General features: G+C 40.2%; 1 protein-coding gene across 2 annotated transcripts; it reads left to right on the forward strand.

The window, feature by feature from the left end:
* Nucleotides 1–3,593: 3,593 nt before the first annotated feature.
* LOC103697645 (MOB kinase activator-like 1A) lies at nt 3,594–22,619 on the forward strand. 2 transcript variants are annotated; one of them, XM_026801319.3, is made up of 8 exons: nt 3,597–3,752; nt 3,937–4,091; nt 11,016–11,064; nt 11,792–11,900; nt 12,149–12,242; nt 14,026–14,159; nt 14,303–14,466; nt 22,313–22,619. In XM_026801319.3, exons 5-8 carry the CDS (start codon nt 12,226–12,228, stop codon nt 22,385–22,387), a joined length of 390 nt encoding a protein of 129 aa, XP_026657120.1. In that variant the 5' UTR covers nt 3,597–3,752; nt 3,937–4,091; nt 11,016–11,064; nt 11,792–11,900; nt 12,149–12,225; the 3' UTR covers nt 22,388–22,619. The 2 variants fall into 2 exon arrangements, with proteins under 2 accessions (XP_008777775.3, XP_026657120.1); XM_008779553.6 differs by lacking the exon at nt 3,937–4,091 and having other exon boundaries at nt 3,594–3,752.
* The last annotated feature ends 693 nt before the right edge of the window (nt 22,620–23,312 follow it).

The following is a 23,312-nucleotide window of genomic DNA, read 5'->3' on the forward strand; positions in this document are numbered from 1 at the left end:
CTGAGCTTCCACTATCCACAAGAACACGCCTTACATCATAGTTTGCCATAGTGAGGGAGATCACCATGGCGTCATCGTGGGGGGTCTGAACCCCCTTTACATCTTCATCACAGAAAGTGATTACATTACCGACCCTCTGCCTCTTTGCGACGGCTGCCCCTGACGCTTCAGTCGAGCCCCCTGCGTTCCTCTCGGGCCGGGGGCAGCCCCCAGTGATAGTGTGGATCACGCCCGCGACGGGTCGATTCTGCTCTCGAGGCTCCTGAGGGGCCGGGTCGGCCGGACGCGGGTCTGCGGGGGGACGTCGGTCGTTCACATATCGACCGAGACGCCCTCGGCGGATGAGAGCCTCGATCTCGTCCCGAAGCTAGAAGCAGTCTTCGGTGTCGTGGCCGTGGTCCCGGTGGTACTCACAGTACGCCCGAGAGGGCCTCCTCCCAGGAATCTTCTTCATCTGTCTCGGGACCGGGAGGTCCTCCCGCCCCTTGATTTCCATGAGGATCTGGGCCCGGGGAGTCAGGAGAGGAGTGTACCGGTTGAAACGTCGGGGCGGAGAACGAGGGCGTAGGGTGCCGTGGTTCCTCGCCGGCGACAGGCTTCTGCGCCGACGTTGAGGCGTCGGGCTCCTCCTCTGGCGTGCCTCTTTTCGCCTTTTCTTTCCGAGCTTTGGAGGGATCTTGGCGGCCTCCTTGCTCCGGTGGGCGACCACCTCCTCGGCGTCCGCATACTGGTTCGCCCGAGACAACAGCTCCGGGAAGCTCCGCGGCAGGCGTTTGTCCAGGGAGAAGGTGAGTCTGCCCTTTCGGAAGCCACGCTTCAGGGCTGAAAGAGCCACCTCCTGGCTCAGGTTCCGGACTTCCAGCGTAGCCTTGTTGAAGCGGGTAAGATAATCCCGCAAGCTTTCTCCCTCGTTTTGCCGGACATCAAAGAGGGAGTCGGAGACCAGTCGCCGCCGGCTACTGACGGCGAAATGGGTGATGAAGAGGCGAGTAAACTGGTCGAAGGACTGGATTGAGTTAGCCTCCAAGCCGGCGAACCACGCCCTTGCCGGGCCACGGAGGGTCGCCGGGAAGGCCTTGCAGAGGAGAGGATCTGATGCTCCGTGGAGGAGCATAAGGGTCCTGAAACTCTCGACGTGATCCCGCGGGTCTGCCGCCCCGTCATAGGGCTCGATCGCCGGCATTTTAAACCCCGGCGGATTCGGGGTCCGCAGGATCCTCGAGGCAAGCGCCGGCTGGGAGGAGATCTCCAAGTCGGCGAAGGGATCTTTGGAGTGGCCCTTCAGGACCTGGAGTTGTCGGTGGAGATCGTCCACCCGCCGGTCCAGGGAGCGCGACCGATGGGTGGGAGACAAGGAGCACCGAAAGGGGGACCGACTGGAGCGCGGGTTCCTTGAGGACTGGGGGGTCTGGGAACGCGCCCGGGCCCGCCTCTCGTACCCCGCGCAGCTCCGATGGGAAGGTTCCGTCAGAATGGACCGTGCTCGAGAATCTTCCTCGCGCCGGCGCTCCTCCCCATGGGAGAGGAAGGAGCGCGGGTTGAGGAGGACAGGTGAGCGCTCAGGGAGCAGCGGCTCCTGGGCCCGCTGCGGCGCCCGAGACATCACACCCTGCAGGTTCTGCACTGCCTCCGCGAGGGTGCGAACCTGCTGGGCTAACTGGTCGAACTGAGCGGCTTCGACCATCTGAATGGGAGGTGGAGCGGTGGAGTGTTGCTGAGAATGTGTTGGAGACGCAGCGGCCTCCCGGCCGGAGGCGCGAGAGGCCCCGCGACCGGAGGCATTGGAAGCTCCACGACCACCTCGCCGTGCCATTACGATCGCTCTGAGATTCGAGCCCTTCCTCTAGCGCCAACTGTTGCTGGTGGTCCAAACCGTGAACGATTGGCACAGCGGTGTGAACGGGATTCCGTCTGAGTTGCCTTGGTTGGTGTTGATTGCGCTCCACCTTCCACCGAAAAACCTGCAAGCAAGCCTCGCACCACCACTGGGGTAGTGGGGGCCCTCCGACGATCAAGTCAGAGGAGATTGGAGGAGAAGGAGAGATAATAGTAGCAAGTAGGAGAATGCTCTGGAAGTTCTTGCTTACCTCCCCCCTTCTCCCCCCAGCCGCATATATACCAGGCTGGGGGGTCCTTCTGGGGGGTTGGTCATCGTGTGGCACGATGGAGTTGCCACTGACATGGCCGTTACAGGGCGTCGTGGGGCAGCGCTGGGTACGGCCATGACAGAGCGTAGTGGAGCTCCGCTTTGTACGGCTGTTACAGGAGATCGTGGAGCAGCGCCGGATACGACCGTTGCAGGGAGTAGTGGGGCAGAGGGTCGCGGCGTGCTTCAGGGGAACAGCCTGTCGTTGTCGAGAGATTGCCGACTCGGGGTCGGATTGCTGGATCAAGGGGCAGCCGACTCGGGGTCGGGCTGCGAAGCCGAAGATATCCGACTCGGGGTCGGGTTACTGGATCAAGGGGCAGCTGTAGTCTTCTTGGGCGCGCGTGCCGGTCACGTGGGGCATGGTGGCTGAGTTCCCCCGTAACACATATGCTCACCCTTTATCTCATGTCCAAATACAAAAACCCACACCCATAGATAATAAACTAAGACATAAGGTGTTACCTCCCTAATTCTTCTAGGTTCTCCTCCATATGCGCCTATAACTTATTCCTCTCCTTTAGCTATCTGTCTCTAATACATACCCCTTAAACTCTCCAATAATCAATTTCTCTCTCGTAATAAGACAAGTGTGAAGATTCTCTTCCTAACAACTATGCAATGATCTTGCATGCATATTTGATATTCAGGCTCTTAGATCAAATCATCCACTATCAGAGTCAAGTATCACAATTTTAGATGTTTTGCTAACTGTGCACACTAGCCCAAATCCTTATCTTTAATTCACTTCGAAATAACTAGAATGCATCCTCTCTACCCTTAGATCTTTATCAATCAACCAATTTGCCCACTAAGATATTTTCTTTATAGCTCTCTCTTAATCTTTGAATTCTCTCGATGCCTTAGATCATAGCTCTAAATTCTAAAAGGGACACACTTTGAACCAATCCTAGCCATTCATCTTTTCAATCCCATCTTGTCCCCTTCAACCAATCAAAAGCCTCCATCTACCATCTACCCTCTTAGCCTTTACATTAAGAAAAGACTTTGGAAATCACAATCTAGCCATCTAATATATCCCTCTCCCTCTATAAATATCATCTTTTTTAAAAGAAAAATATAAGGGATGATTAGAAAACTTAAGGAAAACCAGAATAAAATAGCCATTTAGACCTCTAGCTAGCCTTTTCTTCTTCCACTTCTCGTCCTCTTGCCAAAAACGGGCAAATGCGATTTGAAGCCGTAGGGGCCCGCACCAATAAGCACGGCGTTAGAAAAAGCCGCCCGTACACGTACGAACAGTAGGCCAAACTCCATCTTCCGGTGTCGCCCATACAAGTTTTTCTGCGGAAACGTCCTCCGCCCGCGAGATCGCCGCAGAGACGTGGACTCGGCAGACGGTAATATCTTGATCCCGCATAAAATTTCTAATGCGGGCGTAGTGCCGCGTGGGGCCCGGCCTGCCCCAAGGGCGGACGTGCCCCCGGTTTCGCTCCTTTTTGTCGAAAGGGCTTTGGGGAGAGAGGGATCGACAGCGAGCGAGCGGCCGAGCAAGGGCGACCGAAGTAACCAAGACCTCTCTCTTTCTTTCTCTCGATCTCAGCGGTTAGATCCGATCGGCGATGAGCCTCTTTGGTCTCGGCCGGTACCATCCGATCCCTTTCTCCATTCGTCTCTGTTGCTCTTCATGGATTCCCCGGTCTGATGCTGAGTTTCAAGAGTTTTTTTTTTGTTTATTCGTTTTGTTTTTTTTGTCTTTTGGTTTTTTATCCGTTTCTGCTGTTAATTCTTGCAATTCGCTCATATTTTTGGTCTATTTATAAGTTCAGGAGCTCAAAATCTAGAAGAGATTTTGGTAGAGGGTGATACTTGTTCTGTTGACACCTCTGCTGGATTGTTTTTCTGAATTTTTGGATCGGTGGTTTTGATCACCTCAATTAAAAGTTAAAACGGTGGAAGTGTTGCTGATCCTTGTGCGGATTTGGTGAGTAATTGATTTCTTTTTCTTGTTTCCTTTTTGGGGTTCTCTGTAATGAAATGTTTGAACACTAGCAAAGTTGGATCATAGTTCCATAATGGAGATGAAGTATAATGTGTATGAGGAAATGTTTTGCTGTACTGCAAGCAATAGATGAAGTACATCAAATCTTAGCCTTGAAATTTGATAGTTGAGCAGTACCTTACTCAGGACTTATGAAACACGGGAGTTGGACGAACAAAATGTTGGGTCGCTTTCACAAACTTGGCTTTGGAACATGGAAAGTGGAACACAGGGAGATCGCGTGGTAGTTTCACATTGATATTTTGGTAGTATGAACGGCCACAACATACATAATCGATTGAGAAGGTAGTTGAACAAGATGTTGCGAAGTTGGCTCATTTTGGTTGCAACAGATGTTTTAACATAGATTGGAATAGATGTTTGAATGTCACTAAATGAAGACATTAATTCAAATGCAGCGAGCCACTTAGGAGGCACCCTATGGGTTAGGGAGGGTAAGATGCCTGGTGTACTTCAAGATCTTTTGTTTGCCGATTCTATTGGGTGTATTTGTACCCGTGATGTATGAAATGCCTGTTTCAGCAAAAAAAAAAAGAAGAAGACATTAATGCAAATGCTTCACAAGATTGGAAAGCTAGACTGAAGATGACTTAGTCAAAGGAAATGTATGAGTAGCCTTAATGGATATTGAAATCAACTACCATTTATGATGGTTTAACTATAAGCAAAATAGGCAAGAGATGCCTCCCTATTTATATCATGTATGACCTTGTATTTCATGTATATGTGATGCATATTGTCATGGACTTGGCTGATATGTACTTGAATCAATATATGTCAAAAGTCATCTAATGGAGCAAAGAGGTTTGATATTGTATTCGGGCTGGTTAATTCTAGAAGCTACTACAAATTGGAAAATATTCTTGGAGATCTAATTAAATAAAGCTAGTACTAATAAAATCTAGGCAAATGTAAAAGGACCAAATATCAAGATCAGTCAGAGAACTTATCCAATCAAGAGGCATATTATAGAAAATATTCTTTACTCCTATAACCACTTTCCACATTTGCACAAAGTAAAACTCCTAGCATATTATGGAGAATATTTTCCACTTATTTGAAAACCTCATTTTTATTTTTTTAGTACGAAACGAATGTAGACACATTTGTGGGTAGGTTCAAGGGATACTATAGCTATAAATAGGGGTGCGTAGCCTTTATAAGTGGCATCTTGAATTGAATGAAATTTTTAATTCTATTCTCCATTATTTTGTGAGATCTATTTTTAATTTTTACTTCTTCCTCCTATCTTGCTACTTCATTGTTGAGTAGGTTTTCTTCCTCAAGGAGAAAAGATCGCTGCCTTAGTATCAAAGCAAGTCTAGTTTGTCTGTGATGTTCTTTCTACATGGACATTGAAGGTATGGTTCATCGAACCTCGATGCCGAGGATTGTTCCAAGAAAGGTGGAGATTTAATAGCTGCAAAAATAGGTAGTGTAATTATAGGTGGAGCGTGATTGTGTGGTTGGTCATGATCACTGCCTTAGAATATTGGAATGAGAGGATGCTATGTCATTGGATGCATCCTCCTAGCACCTCATCAATCCTTTCCACTACCATACTCTAAATCAAGGGCTGGTTCATCTTCCATTGGTTGATGTGAGTTGTAAGATTGTAATAGGCTATTTGGCATTAAAGCTAAGCTTCCTGAGTTTAATGGAAGGCTCAGTTTAGAGGACCTGCTCGATTGGATTACCATCATCGAGAGGTTCTTTGAAGCTATGGATATCCTCGACGATAAGAAGGTGAAGATCGCGACCTTGAGATTACAAGACTATGCATCTAGATAGTGGGAGAATATTCAATGCTCTCAAGTGAGCATTGGAAAAATGAAGATCAATGATTGGCCATAGATGGGGAAGTATTAAGTCATCACTTCCTTCCTATATATCACTTTCGCTTATTTATATCAATCTTATATGAATTTTAGACAATGCGAAAGGAGCATTATTGACTACATGGAAGCAAGGTCCGCCGTACCGGTACCGGTCGGCGTACCGGTGGCCGGCCGGACCGGTACGGTACCGGTCCGGTCCGGTCCGTACCGGCCGGTACCGGTCCCGTACCGGCCGGTACTCGGTGGTTTCAAAAACCACAGCGCGCGGCGCTGTGGTTCTAAAAAAAAAAAAAAAATCATACCGGTGCGAACCGGCTGGTTCGCACCGGTACGAGGCCGGTACCGGCCGGTACGGGCGCCGAACCGGCCGGTACGGGCGCCGAACCGGCCGGTACGGGCGCCGAACCGGCCGGTACGGGCGCCGAACCGGCCGGTACGGGCGCCGAACCGGCCGGTACGGGCGCCGAACCGGCCGGTACGGGCGCCGAACCGGCCGGTACGGGCGCCGAACCGGCCGGTACGCACCCGTACCGGCCGGTTCGGATAAAAAATCGGGAAATACCGGTTTTTTATCCGTTCCGGTACCGGTCCACGGCCGGACCGGTACGTACCGGCCCGTACCGGCCGGTACGGACCGGTACGGCATTCCATGCATGGAAGAGTTTTTCAAACTCTTTGCCTTGGCATGCTCGTATAAGATGAAGAAACTCATGTAGCTCATTATCTCAAAGGCTTACATATTTCAGTATATGATTACGTCATTGATCGCACCATGTGGTTTGTGGATGACACCTATCACAAGATGCTACATACACAGAAGTTGGACCGAGCTCAAATAGCAAGAACGGCATCCACCGGTGCACGTGCCATAGTGTCTAATACCGTCTTCCTCCAAGGACACTACAACTAGTCAGTGTAGTACTACAAGGAGAATCATCACATTGTGGTCTTAAGTGAGGCAGGTCCTTACGAACCATGCCACGTAACGTATGCATTTTGCCAACTTGCTACACTTGTGGAGATTTAGGACATTACTTTCAAGTGTCTTTACCGACACCCTAGGTACGCTGTCTCGGTATTGAACCTTGTACCAGTGCCATGCTATCACTATATCGGTATGGTATTGTAGGAGGCCGGTTCGGCACACCGAGTATTAGTATGCCTTCCGTACTGTGTACCGGTATCGAATCGATATGGTATGATATCTCTTGTATAGATAGATATGATATGGTACGACGTACCATGCTGACACGCCACTATTGAAGTCCATCTCATCGATGCAAATGATGAATGGGATGGTGATTGATTGATGAGAGTTGGTTGATGAACCCATTTGCAATGATGATCTAGGTGATGGACCCACCATCGGGCTTGAAGCAAATCGAGGTCAAAGCCATATCTTGTGGCGAATGATGCTTTGAACCTCCTAAAGCCGAAGAAGAGGATTGGCTTTAAACCAAGATTTTCGCACTTGCTGCATCACTTACGGATGTGTCTACAACATCATCTTCAATGGCGGATCGGGTGAAAATATTGTATTTTAAGAAGTTATTGGTTAGCTCAATCTAAAGTAGAGAAGCATCCCTGACCATACAAAATTGAATGGTTCAAAAAAGAGGATGAGGTAACCATCTCTAACTATTTGTCAATTTCTCTACTAGTGACATTTATATTGATAGTCTATGGTGCAACGCAACACTGGCGGATGCTTGCTATATATTATTGGGTTGCCCTTAGCAATAGGACCAAGGGTTGATCCATGATGGAAGATACAATACATACTCCTTTCATAAAGATAAAGTCAAGGTCATGCCTCGATCCGTGAAGGAGGAATCCCCACTAAAGAAGGAGGATCCAAGTTTATTTACTATTAAAAGCTTCCTCGGTGAGAATAAGGGCCTGTGTTGCATCTATATGGTCATGGAAAGGAAGAGGGTAGGTAGATCCAATGCTCGATGACATGAAGCCACTCCTGAGTTTGATGATTTGCTACTTGAAGATCTCCTTAGAGGTCTGCCCCCCTATGTATGACATCTAGCATATGATAGACATTGTACTTGGTGTTAGCTTGCCAAATCCCCCACACTATTGTATGTTGCTAAGGAGGATGGAGCTACAATGACAAGTTAATGAGCTTTTACAGAAAGGCTTGATCCACGAGAGTTTGTCCAGGCACTATGCTTGCCTTACTCTACAGAAAAATAATATATGGAGAATGTGCATGGATAGCCACGCTATCAATAAGATCATGGTAAAGTACCGATTTTCACCCCTTAATTGGATGATATGTTGGACCGGCCGATAGAAGCTTGCATCTTTTCCAAGATTGACCTTTGCTTGAGCTATCATGAAACTTGAATCCACATAGGGGATGAGTCGAAAACCATATTTAAGACATTGGATGGGCTCTACGAGGGGCTTGTTATGCCATTCGTTCTCTTAAATGCTCCGAACATATTCATGTGAGTCATGCACCATGTACTTTGACCTTTTATTGAAAGATTTGTAGTTGTATTTTTTGATAACATATTTGTGTATAGCCGTAATTCGTACAATGCACTTGAGACAGGAGTTTGGAACCTTGCGCCAAGAGAAGCTGTATGTAAACTCCAAGAAGTGGTTATGGATAGTTTTCAAATTGATCTTCCTGAGATATGTTGTATCCAAAGATAGTATCTGAATTGACGAGGAGAAGGTTAGAGCCATGATAGAATGACCAATTCCTAGAATCATCCACGATGTTCGGAGCTTCCGTGCGCATTATTTTATCAATGTTTCATCAAGAACTTCTCCATCATTGCCCCTATCATTGACTGCATGAAGCAAGGGAAGTTCATTTGGATTCCCAGTGCTGAGAAAAGTTTCCACAAATTGAAGGAGTCAATGATGCAAGCATCCACTATGGTGCTACCTAACACTGGCAAAGTGTTCAAGATAAAATGTGATGCACCCAAGGTCAGTATTGGTGCAATTGTCTTTTAAGAAGGCCGACCAATGACCTACTTAGCGAAAAGCTAAATGAAATCCACCTCAATTGCTCTACCTATCAAGGTTTGCCATACTGGCCAGTACCATGCCTTATCGAGCGTACTATACCGATATCGAACAAGTATGTGGTATCGTATTGTGTTGGTACATTTGGTACGACAAACCTTGCTGTATCGTACCATGTACCAACATTATAATAGGATGGTATTGGTATGAGGTCCGATACTGAGATGATGAACCTTGCTATCTATGATTTGGAATTCTATGCTATTGTTCAGGCCTTGCAATATTAGAAGTTGCAACTCCTATAACGTGATTGTACTTTGACCATATGGTATTGTCCTTCCTCAATGGCAATCACCACCTTAATTGTTGATATGGAAGATAGGCTGCATTTATTTGGTAGTTCAACTCTATGATCAAGTAAAAGTCTGGTGCAATCAACCGAGTAGCAAACACACTCAGCCGCTGACATATTCTACTTGGTACACTCTTTGCAGAGGTAGTGGGTTTTGACCTCCTAAAAGACTTATACAAGGAAGATGCAAATTTTGGAGCTATCTAGTCCTCCTTCAAGCATGGAGATCTTTCTAACTTTAATGAAGATGAATATGGAGAGCTGGCTCAAGCAGATATTCAAGGAATGATTCATCAGCATTTGGACCACATCTTAGATTCAGTACTTGGTTAGATGGAAGGATCAACCAGCCACTGTTGATTTTTGGATTTTAGAAGTCGAGTTGATGAAGCCATTAATTTATTGGAGAAGTACAAGGCTTTCACCTCGAGGGCAAGTTCTTTCCAACATAGGGGTAATGATGCACATGCCGTGGACTTGGCTGACATGTACTTGAACCAATGTATACAAAGGCTGACCAAAGGAATAAAGAGGTTCATATTGTGTTAGGGTCTAAATCATTTCTAGAAGGTTGCTACAGCTTGAGAAATAATCGTGGAGATCTAATTGTTTAGGGCTTGTACCAAAAAAATCTAGGCAAATTTGGGAGAACCCAATATCAAGATCAGTTCGAGACCTTACCCAATGAAGATGTGTATTATAGGAAGCATTCTTTATTCTTGCAACCACTTCCAAATTTACACCAAATCAAATCCTAGCATATTATGAAGAAATTCTCTTTTTCTTATTTGAAAAATTCTTTTGCGTCTTCAGCAAGAAACGAATATGGACACATTGGTGGGTACATTTAAGGGGTACTACAACTATCGATAGGGGTGCTTAGCCATTATAAACGCCATTTTGAATTGAATGAAATTTCTAGTTCTGTTCTCCATTGTTCTGTGAGAGTACTTTATCATTGATTAAATCTTCTTTGTTGAGGTGAAAGATCACTGTGTGCACTAATGTAGTTTGGTCTTATATCTGTCAACAAATTCATTATAGCTTTGTGACACTTTCAGTTACCCATTAGGCTAGGTGTAAGTGTTCCAAGGGAAGTTATATAAAAGGGACCGCCTATCACTATTAAAGTGATTCACTAATTTTGGCTCTTGTAATAAATATGGAATTGGAGTCTGCAGATAACAAGGATTGGAGTTGCAGTGGATCTTGGAGTTATAAAGCATAACAGTGGCTTGAAAACTTGGAACTTTGAATGTGGTTTGAGAATATCACATTTACTTACAAAAGGATTCTTTAATTTCTTTCTGTATTTTTATTGAGTACTGCTTGTTCGGTTGATTATTTAGAAAAATCAAGGGAGAAAAGATTCATTGAGTGATTTTATGATGCTCTACCTACATTTTAGTTCTGACTTCCTTGACTTACTTTGGTATTTATGCTGGGTTTTCTTTTTCTTGTTTTTGGTTAATTTAGGAACAGAAGTGTTTTCTTTTAAGTAATTGCGTAGGATGAAGCTGGTTAATAGATATTACAATTTTATCTCATCTCTTTTTGTTGGATACTGCTGGATCAGTGAATTTTTTGCACTATACAACTAAATTATGGGCTTTAAGCTCTTTCCTTGTGCAATTCTTTTACCATAGATTTTCTCCATCTCAGGAACCAAAGGACATTCCGGCCAAAAAAGAGTGCACCATCTGGTAGTAAGGTTGCCTCTCTAACCACATATGATCATTTGGTTCTCCATTTCAGGATTATACAACCTAAACTGTATTTAAGCATAAACATAAGAAATATCAATTTCTATCTTCTGTGATTATTTTCTTGTTTTCATTTCTGATTCAAACGCTTGTTAGTTTTGAGTCCCATTTTTGCATTATTGCAATCTTCTTCTTATTTTATTCATTCAGTGTTAACTTTCGGGTATGATTCTTCTTAAACTTCTGATGGTGATACATTTTCCACTTCTTTCTCTGTATTTTTGCCCTATTCATTTCTTATTCTGATAACTAGTTGAGAAATTTGTGAATAGAAAAGGATCAATCATACATTTTTATGACATTACATATATTTTTCAATTATTTACAAAGTTGTTCATGTAACTAATGATAGCTTTGGATTCATCATACATCACTTTGCTTCCATGTACCTGTAGGTTTCAAGAAATGATGGGGCAGTAGAGTGACATATTGCTTTTGCTTCTCGCATTTAATATTACCATTTATATTTTCTTTAAACATGCATTGGACATCTACTCTTCAGATAATATTCTTACCAATGACAATTTCACACAGAACTATGGTCGTTTACACTCAGTATTTATTTTAGTTTCAAATGTATATCACAGTGTGCAGGAAAAAAATATTACAAGTATAAATTAAGGAATTTTATTATAATTTCACAATCTTTTTCTTCTTTTCTTTTTCAATATGCAGGGTGCCCAACTCAGAAAGCATATTGATGCTACTTTGGGCAGTGGAAACCTCAGGGAAGCAGTAAGGCTTCCTCCAGGGGAGGATGCCAATGAGTGGCTTGCCGTCAATAGTAACATTCTTTCCCTTGTTCAGTTTGGCACTTCTCACCACATGCTACCTTGCTTTAGAGATCCATTTGGGGATCTATTTCAATTGATGTTATGCTGTCTTTAAGTTAGGTCACTGAATAAGTGAATGGATGCAACTTAATTAAATGATCAAAGAGAATTTGTTTTAGTTCCATTCCATCTGATCTTTTCAAGATTTTGATGCTGGTCTGGAGGCTAAATCCCTATTTTTGTGGTGCGTGTTTTTCAGCTGTGGATTTCTTCAACCAGGTGAATCTGCTCTATGGCACGCTAACAGAGTTTTGCACACCTGATAACTGTCCAACAATGACTGCTGGGCCAAAGTATGTTTTATCGCTTTAGTTGGAACTTATTTTAAGTTGATAATGAAATAATTGAAATTTAGTGATAAGTGTTGCTTCAAGATGTTTTTACTCCTTATTGCCTTGTTTGACAACTTCGATGTTTGAGTGATCGTTGTGTTACTTATAGTCCTGTTCAATGCTATATTTTATGCCTTTAATGTGGACATTTCAACATCTCAAAGCAGTTTACCATGTAATCTTTTCATGGTGGAACATCTTATACCTCTGTGTAGAGACAGGGCCATATTTTGCACCACAGGAATCAGGAGTTGATGTATATGGTTGATGCTTGGATTCAATGACACTTACTTCCAGGTTTCACATTTGTTGGGATCTGCTTCCAGGAAATAAAATTTCTTCTTTCTCTCTGTTTTGTCCTGTCATGCTTGCTCTATAATTCATTTACAGTTTAAGCCACACAAACAAATGCTCTCACATTTCTTATAAATAGAATCTGGAAATGAGTATATTTTTTCATGCTTCAGATTATGACTTCTGCAGCACAACCATCTGGAGTTCATGCAAATGATGTTTACCAATTAATTCACATTTTTCTCCCCCTTTCCTTTTTCATCTAACTATTAATTGAACAAAATCATATATTAAGCATAAGCTTCTTGCCTAGGTCATCAATTGCTTGAGCTTCTTTCTTTTGTCAAAGTTTTGTTAATACATCTTCAGTCAGCTTCCTTTTCTTTTCTTTTTTGTTTGCTTTTTTTGTGTACATCCTATAAAATATCATCCTATCTTCTTGAGTAAGCCTTTTGACAATATCAGGAAATTGATTCTGCTCCTATGTTCTTTGTTGAATTTTGACCCAAGATTGTCCAATCTAACCATAATTTGTCATCCAAATGTGATAACTTATGACTCCTAGATATCTGGATTATATTCTTATGATAGTTAGCATCCTCTAATTAAATCTTTTACAGTTAGAGACTGAAACTGTCGATAACTTATGACTCCTAGATATCTGGATTATATTCTTATGATAGTTAGCATCCTCTAATTAAATCTTTTACAGATAGAGACTGAAACTGTCAGTCATGCCTTATTTAGTTAATTCCAAAAGCAACAGCCTTCTGAATATGATGTCTTCTACCTCCCTCTGTAAATGCCTCCCTGTTAAGACTCCCTCTGTAAATGCCTCCCTGTCAAGACTCCCAGGACCGCATCACCTCTAAACAGTACCTGCTCCATATGGATGTGGCTGTCCATTAGACAGACAATAGCGAACTTAACACCCTACCAAAAGAAAATGATGATCAATATTTGAGCTGGAACTATATGAACTAGGTGGCTTTTTCATGCACTATCATTATTCCATAAACTTTCGAAAAGATCACTACATGTAACTTTATACTCTGTATCTTTATCTTCAATTTTTATGTGACCTTTTTCATGTCTTTCCTTCAAGTCATAGCTTTCTCGACTCTAAGTTTGTCTATCAACATCTAGAAGTCTCTTTCAATGCCTTATTGCTAACTTACAATAAAATGATTGATGGTTTTGCTCTGATGAAACTTTGTGAATTTTAGGGCATAGCCAATCTTATAAGATGTACTGCAACTGAAATAGTATATGATTGTATAACCATGTTTAACTATCTTGTCAGTTACATTGTTATATTTTAAATGGAAATCATAGCATGATTTTGTTCTTCACTGTAAATATGATGGCTTAGTAGAAGCTGCTACCTATGTACATTTTCAGTTGCATGAATGCAAAATCAATTCACACTGATGAATTTGAAATTATGCAGGTATGAGTATAGGTGGGCTGATGGTGTGCACATAAAGAAGCCCATAGAAGTGTCTGCACCAAAATATGTTGAGTATCTGATGGGCTGGATTGAAGCTCAACTTGATGACGAATCCATATTCCCTCAAAAGCTTGGTAGTATTTTGGAAAAATATGGATGCATAGAAATTCATATCTCGTGGTTATATTTACTCCAAATAGTTGGGATAAGGCTTAGTGGTTATGAATGTAATTATGGTCTTCCACTCATATTTACTAACCCAATCTTTACTTTTTAGGAGCTCCTTTTCCTCCAAATTTTAGAGAAATTGTAAAGACTATTTTCAAGCGTTTATTCCGTGTTTATGCCCACATATACCACTCTCATTTTCAGAAGATAGTCAGTCTCAAGGAAGAGGCTCACCTTAACACCTGCTTCAAGCATTTCATTCTGTTTACACATGTAAGTTTCTTACATGCTAGTACTTTGCTTTCTGAACATCTTAGAAGTGGTATCTATTCCATGTTTCTGATACTACTAGAGAAGGTCTAGCCCATGCTTTACATGCATGTGTACTTTACAGGACATGTATTTCCGTTTGATCAGGGAAATAATGTATTCTAAGTTAGTTCGTAAACCAGCACACTTTGTCCATCTTCTTGAAAAGATAAAGATGTTACATCTCAGCTTTCTCAGCATATGATTTTGCAAACACTCAGTATGTTGTAGAACTATATCATTTATGTGATCAGGCATGCTGGAATGTTATTGATGGTTTTTATTTTTTAATAAAGATTCATGCTGACCCAACAATTCTAGAAATTAGATCTATCTTCTGGATTTCTCTGGCCCATTCTGCTGTATACCAATACATACTTCTACAGTCCAAATATATGGTGCCAATACATTGGTGACTATATAACAGGATCTAGATCAAATCTTCTTCAATTTCGAGCATATCTATGCTTCAGGTAGACCAACTTGCTGATTTAGTCATTGGGTTTGGTCTGGTTGGGTCTCCTACAAGTAATTCAAACTGTCGCAGTTTTTATAGAACTATCTCAATGACTCCAAGTTGCAGTTTTTCTACTGGTTCTGGTTTGAGATGCCATCAACCTAACTTATTTAGCAGCCTTTCATAAAGACAACTTCCCTCTGCTAACTGCATAGCTCAAAGGCCAAACATTTATCACTTGTGGGATCATTGGTAAGTCAACTTGAAGCCGTTACTTGCTAAATAAGAAAATCGGGAAAGGTGCAAGAAAGTAAAATTCTAGAACATAACAATAGAAGGTACTTGGGAATGATTTATGTCATGGATTAAATTGTTGTTCAGCATAGCCATTATGGCAAGGTATGTGCTGTTCTGGTGACTTACTGGCACATTGTACTGAAATGATGTTAGCGTTGTGCGGATTATTCACACACCATGATGCCAATATTTGCCAAGCACTAGCATGGTATGGTACATATTGTGCTGATACCAGGGCAGCATGCTACACCACAAACAGTAATTTATCGAATTCGGACTAGTTTCTAGACCCTGTTGGAAACCATGGATTGTAACTACATGGTCGTGATATTCTGTTCTCTATGGAGCATATCTTTGTGTCAAAATGCAGGCATGGTATGGGGTGGGAAGTTCCTGATATTGTGTATATCAGTCTATGCTAGTGGTGCCGGTCAAGACACTGATATGGACCAACATGGACTGGTATGAATTAGATTTTACTATCATTAGCCTTGGCATGTGGCTGACCACATAGCTAAGCATTTGATTAGTGTGATAGAACAAGGTATCCTAAGAATGGTGCAGCAGACCATACTTCAATTCTTGTTTGAAACCCAGTTTAGTTTCTCTAGTTGTTTTCCACAAGGTATGCCATATTGTATTGAACCAGGTAGTACAGAGCGTACCGTATTGTATCGGTTCAGTACCGATATGCGGTATAGAGGACATACTGACACTCGATATACTGAACCGCCTTCGGTACCGGATGTACCGATACAATAACAAGGTGGCATTGGTACAGAGCCCGATACCGAGATAGCGTACCTTGGTTTTACAGACTCATGAGCAAGGATTTAGATCCCGTTGGAAGAGGAAGATATCCTCGATACCATACCATTTTGATAGTAAAAATGAGACTAGGATTGCTGCGGGGCACTGGGCTGGAAATTTCCGACCATCTCGATTATGACTTGACATTCAGGACAGTTAGGACGGATCTGGATTTCTTTTGTTCTTGTTGTTATTGACTGTCTTAGTCTGTTGGATATACTGTCCCATCGGTGTACTGTATTGTCCTAGTTGCCAACTGAGATGGGGCTTGTTAAAGAGATTTAAACCCTTGTTACTGACTCTTTGATTCAAGAACCATTGAATTGATAATTTTAAGAGATAGGATAAAATCAAAAATTCAATTGCCCATGCTACTTGTGCGCTAGCTAGTGGCTGATCTGTTATGAAGAGTTCATTACCCCAATGTACAAAGTATCACTCTTCGTGTGGACCAATACTTGCATCCTTAGATAATACACCAAAGCGAATACTCATTCAATTTTTCAACTTGACTAGGCAACTCCAGTCATAAGCTTTGTCTTTATACATCTGAGTTTAGAGTCAAATCAATTCAAAACTAGAAAATTCATTCAAACTTAGCTTGCTTCAAAATGACTTTCGGTTTTGGAAAGGTAATGGAATATTATAGAGTAAATGACTATGTCTTGTTTGGAAGGACAGTATGGTGCGGTTTAAACTGGCTAAATATGTTGATAAAACAACACTATGACCTAGGTTGTCATGCCTCTGCCATTTAATTCATTATTATTTATTTCATGCAATTACTTTGATAAATTTTATAAAGATTCTTATATTCATTTCACCTTACATCGGCATGCTATAAATCTTGGTAACCCTGAAATTAATTGGCTTCTGCCTTTCCTTTTTGGTCAATATCATAGTCATAATGAATTAATTTGAAAAACTAACATGAAATTAAAAACTGTTTATTTATTTCTATTTATTCTTAATGTTGTAGAATTATCTTATATACGATTAAATGATTATCCTAATATTTTTTTCATATTTGTTGTCATGGAATGAATGTCAGACAATAGTGATTCACAGTCACTTATGCTAGACATAATGAGGTTCTCAAAATTCAGATATGAAACTACAAGAGTCATGCATGTGTATGTCGATACAATGTGTTGTATAGGGGAAAACACAAGGATAAGCAAAGGTTGTACATTAGCTTGCTGAAATTTTATTTCACTCTAGTAGATGGACCAATTGAATTTGCAGGTAACTAACATCTTGTAAGATTCTTGCAATCTGATCTCTTTACTAAGTTCTTAAACAAAATAGGATTTAAACATTGTTGAAGCAATTCCTAGAATATTATTTGATAGCTAGCCTGTAGCCCTTCTCTGTCAATAAATCCTGGTCCATATTATAAGACCTTCTAATCAAAATAAAATATTATAAGACCCTAACAAAGTGGCCAACCGCACTGTATTACCAATATACAGTTAGTGTATGCAGTCACACTGCATATGGACCTAAAAGGCAGTCATAAAAAAATTAATCTGAATTTCAAAACTATGAAATTAATCTGAATTTTAAGTTGAATAAGGATCCATAAAACCGACCCTTATAGTTGGGAATAGGCTTGAAGGTTATAGTTATGGTTGCACATATGCAAATGCATGTGACTGGCAAATATTTTAGATGTAGAATAAGTTTTGATTATATTAAAGAAGTTATTTAAGATTAGATGCATACTAGATTTTAATATATCTTCTTCATGAAATGGCTTAAGATTTATTTGCTCTATTATGTTAGATAAATTTTTAAGTTTTACTATGATATGCTATATTGTACCAAACCAAGCGGTATGGGATGTACCATACCATACAAGTTCGGTATCGGTATACTGTATGGAGGGTGTACCGATACTCGATATGCCGAACCGGCCTCCATACCGGGCATACCAATACAGTAATAGGGTGGCACTGTTATGGGGCCCGGTACCAAGACGGCATATCTTGAGTTTTACCATGACTAACAAACCACTATAAATTATCTTTTAGTAGACATGCAACGCCTATCAAGCCCGGAATCATAGGAATTCCAACTTGAGGAGTGTTTTCCTTTTGACTCCTCAGAGTCCAGCAATGTTAGAATCTCTTTCTTATACATGTTTAGCATGGTTTATGCCTATAAGGGAGACATAATTAAGGTTATTATGGGAATTGAAAAGTTGGGAATTGTTGCTGCTTTTATATAATATGAGGAGAGGCTACATATGTTAATTCCTGATAATTATTCTTTTGTTTTCTTGAGTTAAAAGATGCAATAGATAATGTGCATGAACCTTAATGGTCTGAGGCCGCTAAAAAGGCTTTCATTACAACATATTATGAAGGCTAATGCGAACTAAATGCAAGGCAATTCAAAGAAATAACTTGCTTTTTTACATAAAATAACTTTAACATACTATAATTATTTGCAATTGATTAATAATTATTTAGCCTCCAAAATATAACAATTAAATATATTTGAGTTATACTAGAAAATAAAGAAAAAGATTTTGATGCATGCAGTAGTAAAAGGCTGTGAAACTTACTAGTTATAGTGAATATCTTCATAGTAACAAATGCCAAAGTATTTAATTTCTTAATGCAATATGAATTAAGCTTAAAATTATCGGAACTACACAAATACAAAACCTATACAAACAAAATACCCTTAAAATGTTGTCTAATATCTTTTCTTGGATTCTTGTATTTTTTTCTCCTTTTCATTTTTTTGAAGTTTTCTCTCAATTTTCTTCATTGAAACTCCAAAACTTGGATTGGAATTTCTAGAACTGCCTAAAATGCGAAAAATGAAACTCCATAATCCAGCCAAAACCGAAACTGAGATTTGAACTTAAGTTTGTGAGATGATTATTTAATTCGTTCAAACATCTTTATGTGTGAGTACACTAAGACCAACACCATCAGGATAGTGCAAGAACACCCTATTGGCTTGAGCACCCAACTATTGATAGATATCCTTTCTAGTTTCATTATTAAGTTAAAATATGCTTCTTTGTTTACTCATAAAATTATGCGCTGTCTGCCATTTGCAACATTCACCACCTTTTGGTAACATATTATGACTGTGTGTTATGCACCTTCCTTAGGTATTTCACTATGATCACATGACTCACAAACTTTTAAATGCACATGTGGACATGGTGTGCTTGCCAAATCTAGGAAAATTCACATTATCATGGGTGAAGTATAATGGGCAATATAACCTTGATTCCTAAGATGGGATTAGATTTTTATGTCTTCTATGCTCCATTGATTCAATTGAATGTGCTTGGTTTGTCATATTTATTGATCCATTTAAGTTACTCTAATTGAGTGTTTTGAATTTAATGATAGAGAATCTACTTACTACATTTAATGTAGACTTACTATGCAAGTAACAATGAAGCTTACTAATCAGCCACCCAATAAGGTCCTTGCAATATGACATGTGATCCACAATATAGTGTAGTAGTTAATATTATTTTATGGCATATAGTAATGTAGATTATTGCATATTAAACTCTATTATTGACTTATGAGTACCTTATAATTACATATAAACATATTATACATCAATTACATAGTTATTGACCAATTATCAATATTAAAACTGTGTGCAGTATTTGATTGTTATACATCATGTAACTTTCTTTACCATTGAGATTTTTCTAACATATCTTCCTCCCTGCATAGTTTGGTAGCAAGTTTAGTTTAATAGAGAGGCATGTGTCTCTATGTTTTGGTGTGTGAGGGAGTACCTCTAGCATGGTAATAAAGTTGCGTTTTTTCCTTAAAATATGAACTGATTAGTGAGAAGAAATAATTCCTTCAACCTATTCAACTGGAGCCTCTTGGAAAAAATTTAGGAAGTTTTTTTATAGTGAACATGTCATAGCTAATTACTTTTTTTTTTTTACATTTTAAAGATTGGCATTCTATATCCAATATCTCGATCTAAGTATGGAGGTTAGAATAAATACAATAATGATGAATGGAGGTCAGAATAAATACAATAATGATGAATGAATTTTTTTTTTTACATTTTAAAGATTGAAAAGGTTTCATGTCCGCTTTTCTTTCATTGATCCATAACAAATTGAGTTACATAATCTCTATTTATGCTAGTGAGGTCTGTCCTTGTACAATTCTGGTTAGATTTCTCTTCTAGTTAAAAGAGGATACAACTCTCTTGAAATAAACATGAGTAGTGGAAATAATCACGAAAAAACTAAAATCCTGTGGAAGGTAGATCTCAACTTCTATGTCGATTTTGCCTACAGCCACTTGGCTTAATTCTTGCAAGATTGGAAGATATGCTCAATTAAAGTCTTTCTCGAGAAAGAAATTTTTTCTTTGATCAGCCCATTTTGGAGTCCAAATAGTGGAATTGGGCATTGATTCTTAGGTGTGCAGCACCCTTAAGGAAGGGGGGGTTTAAAAAAGAGCACCTTAATTGGACGTTGTACGAGCAAGTTATGGTCTTCAAAAGTTTGGCATGCGATTCGGCTTCTCGATGTGTCAGATCTCACTTCTGGATCTTGTCCAATTCTCCCTGTAGTGGTCAAAGTGGTCGATATCGAGTTTGGTAATCCTCCTAGATCAAAATATTAGTTCCCACTATTTATATTGCTATTCTTCAATATTTTCTACTAAAGCATCTCTATCATTGTTTTATGCTCAATTATCTAGGCTTTTCATTGTATGGACAATTATGTCAATAGTGCAAATTGTAAGGAATGAAAGATGTAAGACAAAAATTGTTATAAAAATGTCAGTGCTACAACTAGGGAAAAATATGCAATAAAGGAAATATATATGTATGCTTATTTATTTCTATTAATGACAGGCTCATGCTTTCTATTGAACTAGGTATATTATGTTTCTAAATAAAATCGAAGAATGATAGTTATAATACTATACACATAATGAACATGCTTGAACACACATTTGCGAACAATTAAGCACAACTAAGAACCAAATATTGAAAAAGCTACAACTTTTTTGTTTAGCTAAATCAAGTTCGTACCCGCGGGAACTTTAATATAGTTGTCCACCAGGCCAAAGCCCTAATGATAATTAGAAGTTAACATGTAGGAATCACAATATACACTTTGTTATAAGAAACCTGTATTCTTGTAGTAAGGTGGCCTAGTGGCTGTGGTGCCTCCTCTTTCAATCAAGATGCCTCATTCCATCAGCATCAATATCAGGTTGGCTTTATGGATTAAGTTGTGACATGAAAAGTTTGGAAAATTTTACCACTGACTCATGATGGGACATGAGTCCTTGTTGAGGAACTACTAATTTCCTAGCCTGGCAATTATGAGAAGAGAGGGTCCTTTTATGAACCTAAAGGACTAGCTAGCTAATAGGAGATCTACCATATTAGTGGTGGAGTTTAAGCTCATGCACCCAGGAATGACCCTTTAAAGTTCCTGAGTACATGGTGTAATTAGGCAAGTTCGATATTGGGTATTGCATTTGTTGCAGAAGCACACATTATAAGCGAAACAACTAATTGGAATGAACTCATTGTGCCTTCTGGAATGCCTCAAAATTCAAATTCAAGGTTTAAAGTATGCTATACCATGGTCTAGAAGTGTCTTCTTGCAGTCTCATGAAAATCTACTCTCATGAAAATCTACTCTAGCTACTAGTACAGATGGGTTGCTCTAAACTAAAAGTGTATGCCATTCTTGCATGTAAGAATGTTACTATAGATACTCACCAAATCATGTGTTATACATGTGACCTCTACCACTTTTCTACGACTCTTGAATATGGTTTGCCTGGCCAACTAATTCATTTGATCCCATCAAGTAATACCTCTATTTGATGATCTTGACAACATTTTCTTCTACAAATTGAAATCTGGGGAACCTGACCTTGTCTGAGTCCAAGTTCCTGTCTGAGTTGGCTCATTTTCAGGTCAGATCTGTCCTTTGTATAGGAGAAATGTGTAAATAGAATCAGAAACTTCATTTAAGCTATAGTTCCTTGGCCAGCTATTGGGACCATGAACTTTATGGAAGAAGGCCTATGGCATGTCATTCTGATTTTCAGGAACTTATGTTAGTTTTTAGAGGTTTCATATATTTATTACTGCAAAGTGCACAATATTTTATTTGATTTGAGCTAGTTTCATATTCGTGGTGTGAAGTACTTGATATAGTGGATTAAAGAAAAGTTCTAGTCTGCTGACATTTGCATGTATTTAATGCAGGAGTTTGGCTTGATTGACAAAAAGGAGCTTGGTCCACTTCAAGAGCTCATAGAATCTATAATCGTTCCCTATTAATACTCTTGACTGTATATTTGAAGACATGTTTGTAGTGCCTTCACTAATCTTGCCCACCGCCTTGGAAACAAGGTGGTGTCTGCAACCTTCGTGTTGTAATTTCAGGATGCACTGGCTAGCTATGATGGGAGTTTGGGTTGCATTACTTTTAAATAAAATGCTAATTCCTGGTATAGGTTTAGCTTCCATGTGCTGAATGATGTTTATTTGATAATATTGCTTTTTTTGCCTCTGTTACCATGTACTGGAGGAGCAAACAGGGTTTGAATGCTGTCCGGGCCCCTGGTAACTACAAGAATCATCGAGCAAAATTAAATGATTCATTGTTCACTATAGGTTTTCTTACCAGAGACAAACAGATGGCAATGAACGCCAGAAGATTGTTCGAAGATAGCTTTCCTCTTTTGGATTTTTGCTAAACTGGAAACTAGTTAATGTGAAGGATTGGACAGTAATTGGAGTATGTTGAAGGTGAGCACACAATGGTCAAATTGCTCTATTGTAACCCGGAGGTCATAGATTCGGATTATAGAAATAGTCTCTCCGCATGCGAGGGTAGGGCTATGTACTTTTGGCCCTCTCCAGGTCCTAAAATGGTGGGAGCTTTATATACTTGGCCACCTTGTTTTAATTTTCTATGTATATGTTGAGTTTATCGTTCCAAGCTGTAGTGCAGCATGCTGGCTTGCATTAGAGGAAAGTGAAAGAAAGGTTACTACATGGCAGGTGAGGTATCAAAAAAGAAGGGTATGCCATCTCCCTTTGGTTGTTGTCAAACTATAATGGTTTCCATTGGAGCTGTTTCGAGATGTTAGATTTTCAATGGAAATGTTCAATTTTGGGATTATGTATGAATTTTTTTTTGCCTTCACCATTTCAATATCAGTTTTATTGGTTGCTTTCCTTTTTTTATTGTTTATTGATT

The sequence above is a fragment of the Phoenix dactylifera genome, chromosome 10 (assembly GCF_051530095.1).
Source record: "Phoenix dactylifera cultivar Ajwa chromosome 10, Ajwa_hap1_PhDact_Kaust_v1.1, whole genome shotgun sequence".
NCBI lineage: Eukaryota > Viridiplantae > Streptophyta > Magnoliopsida > Arecales > Arecaceae > Phoenix > Phoenix dactylifera.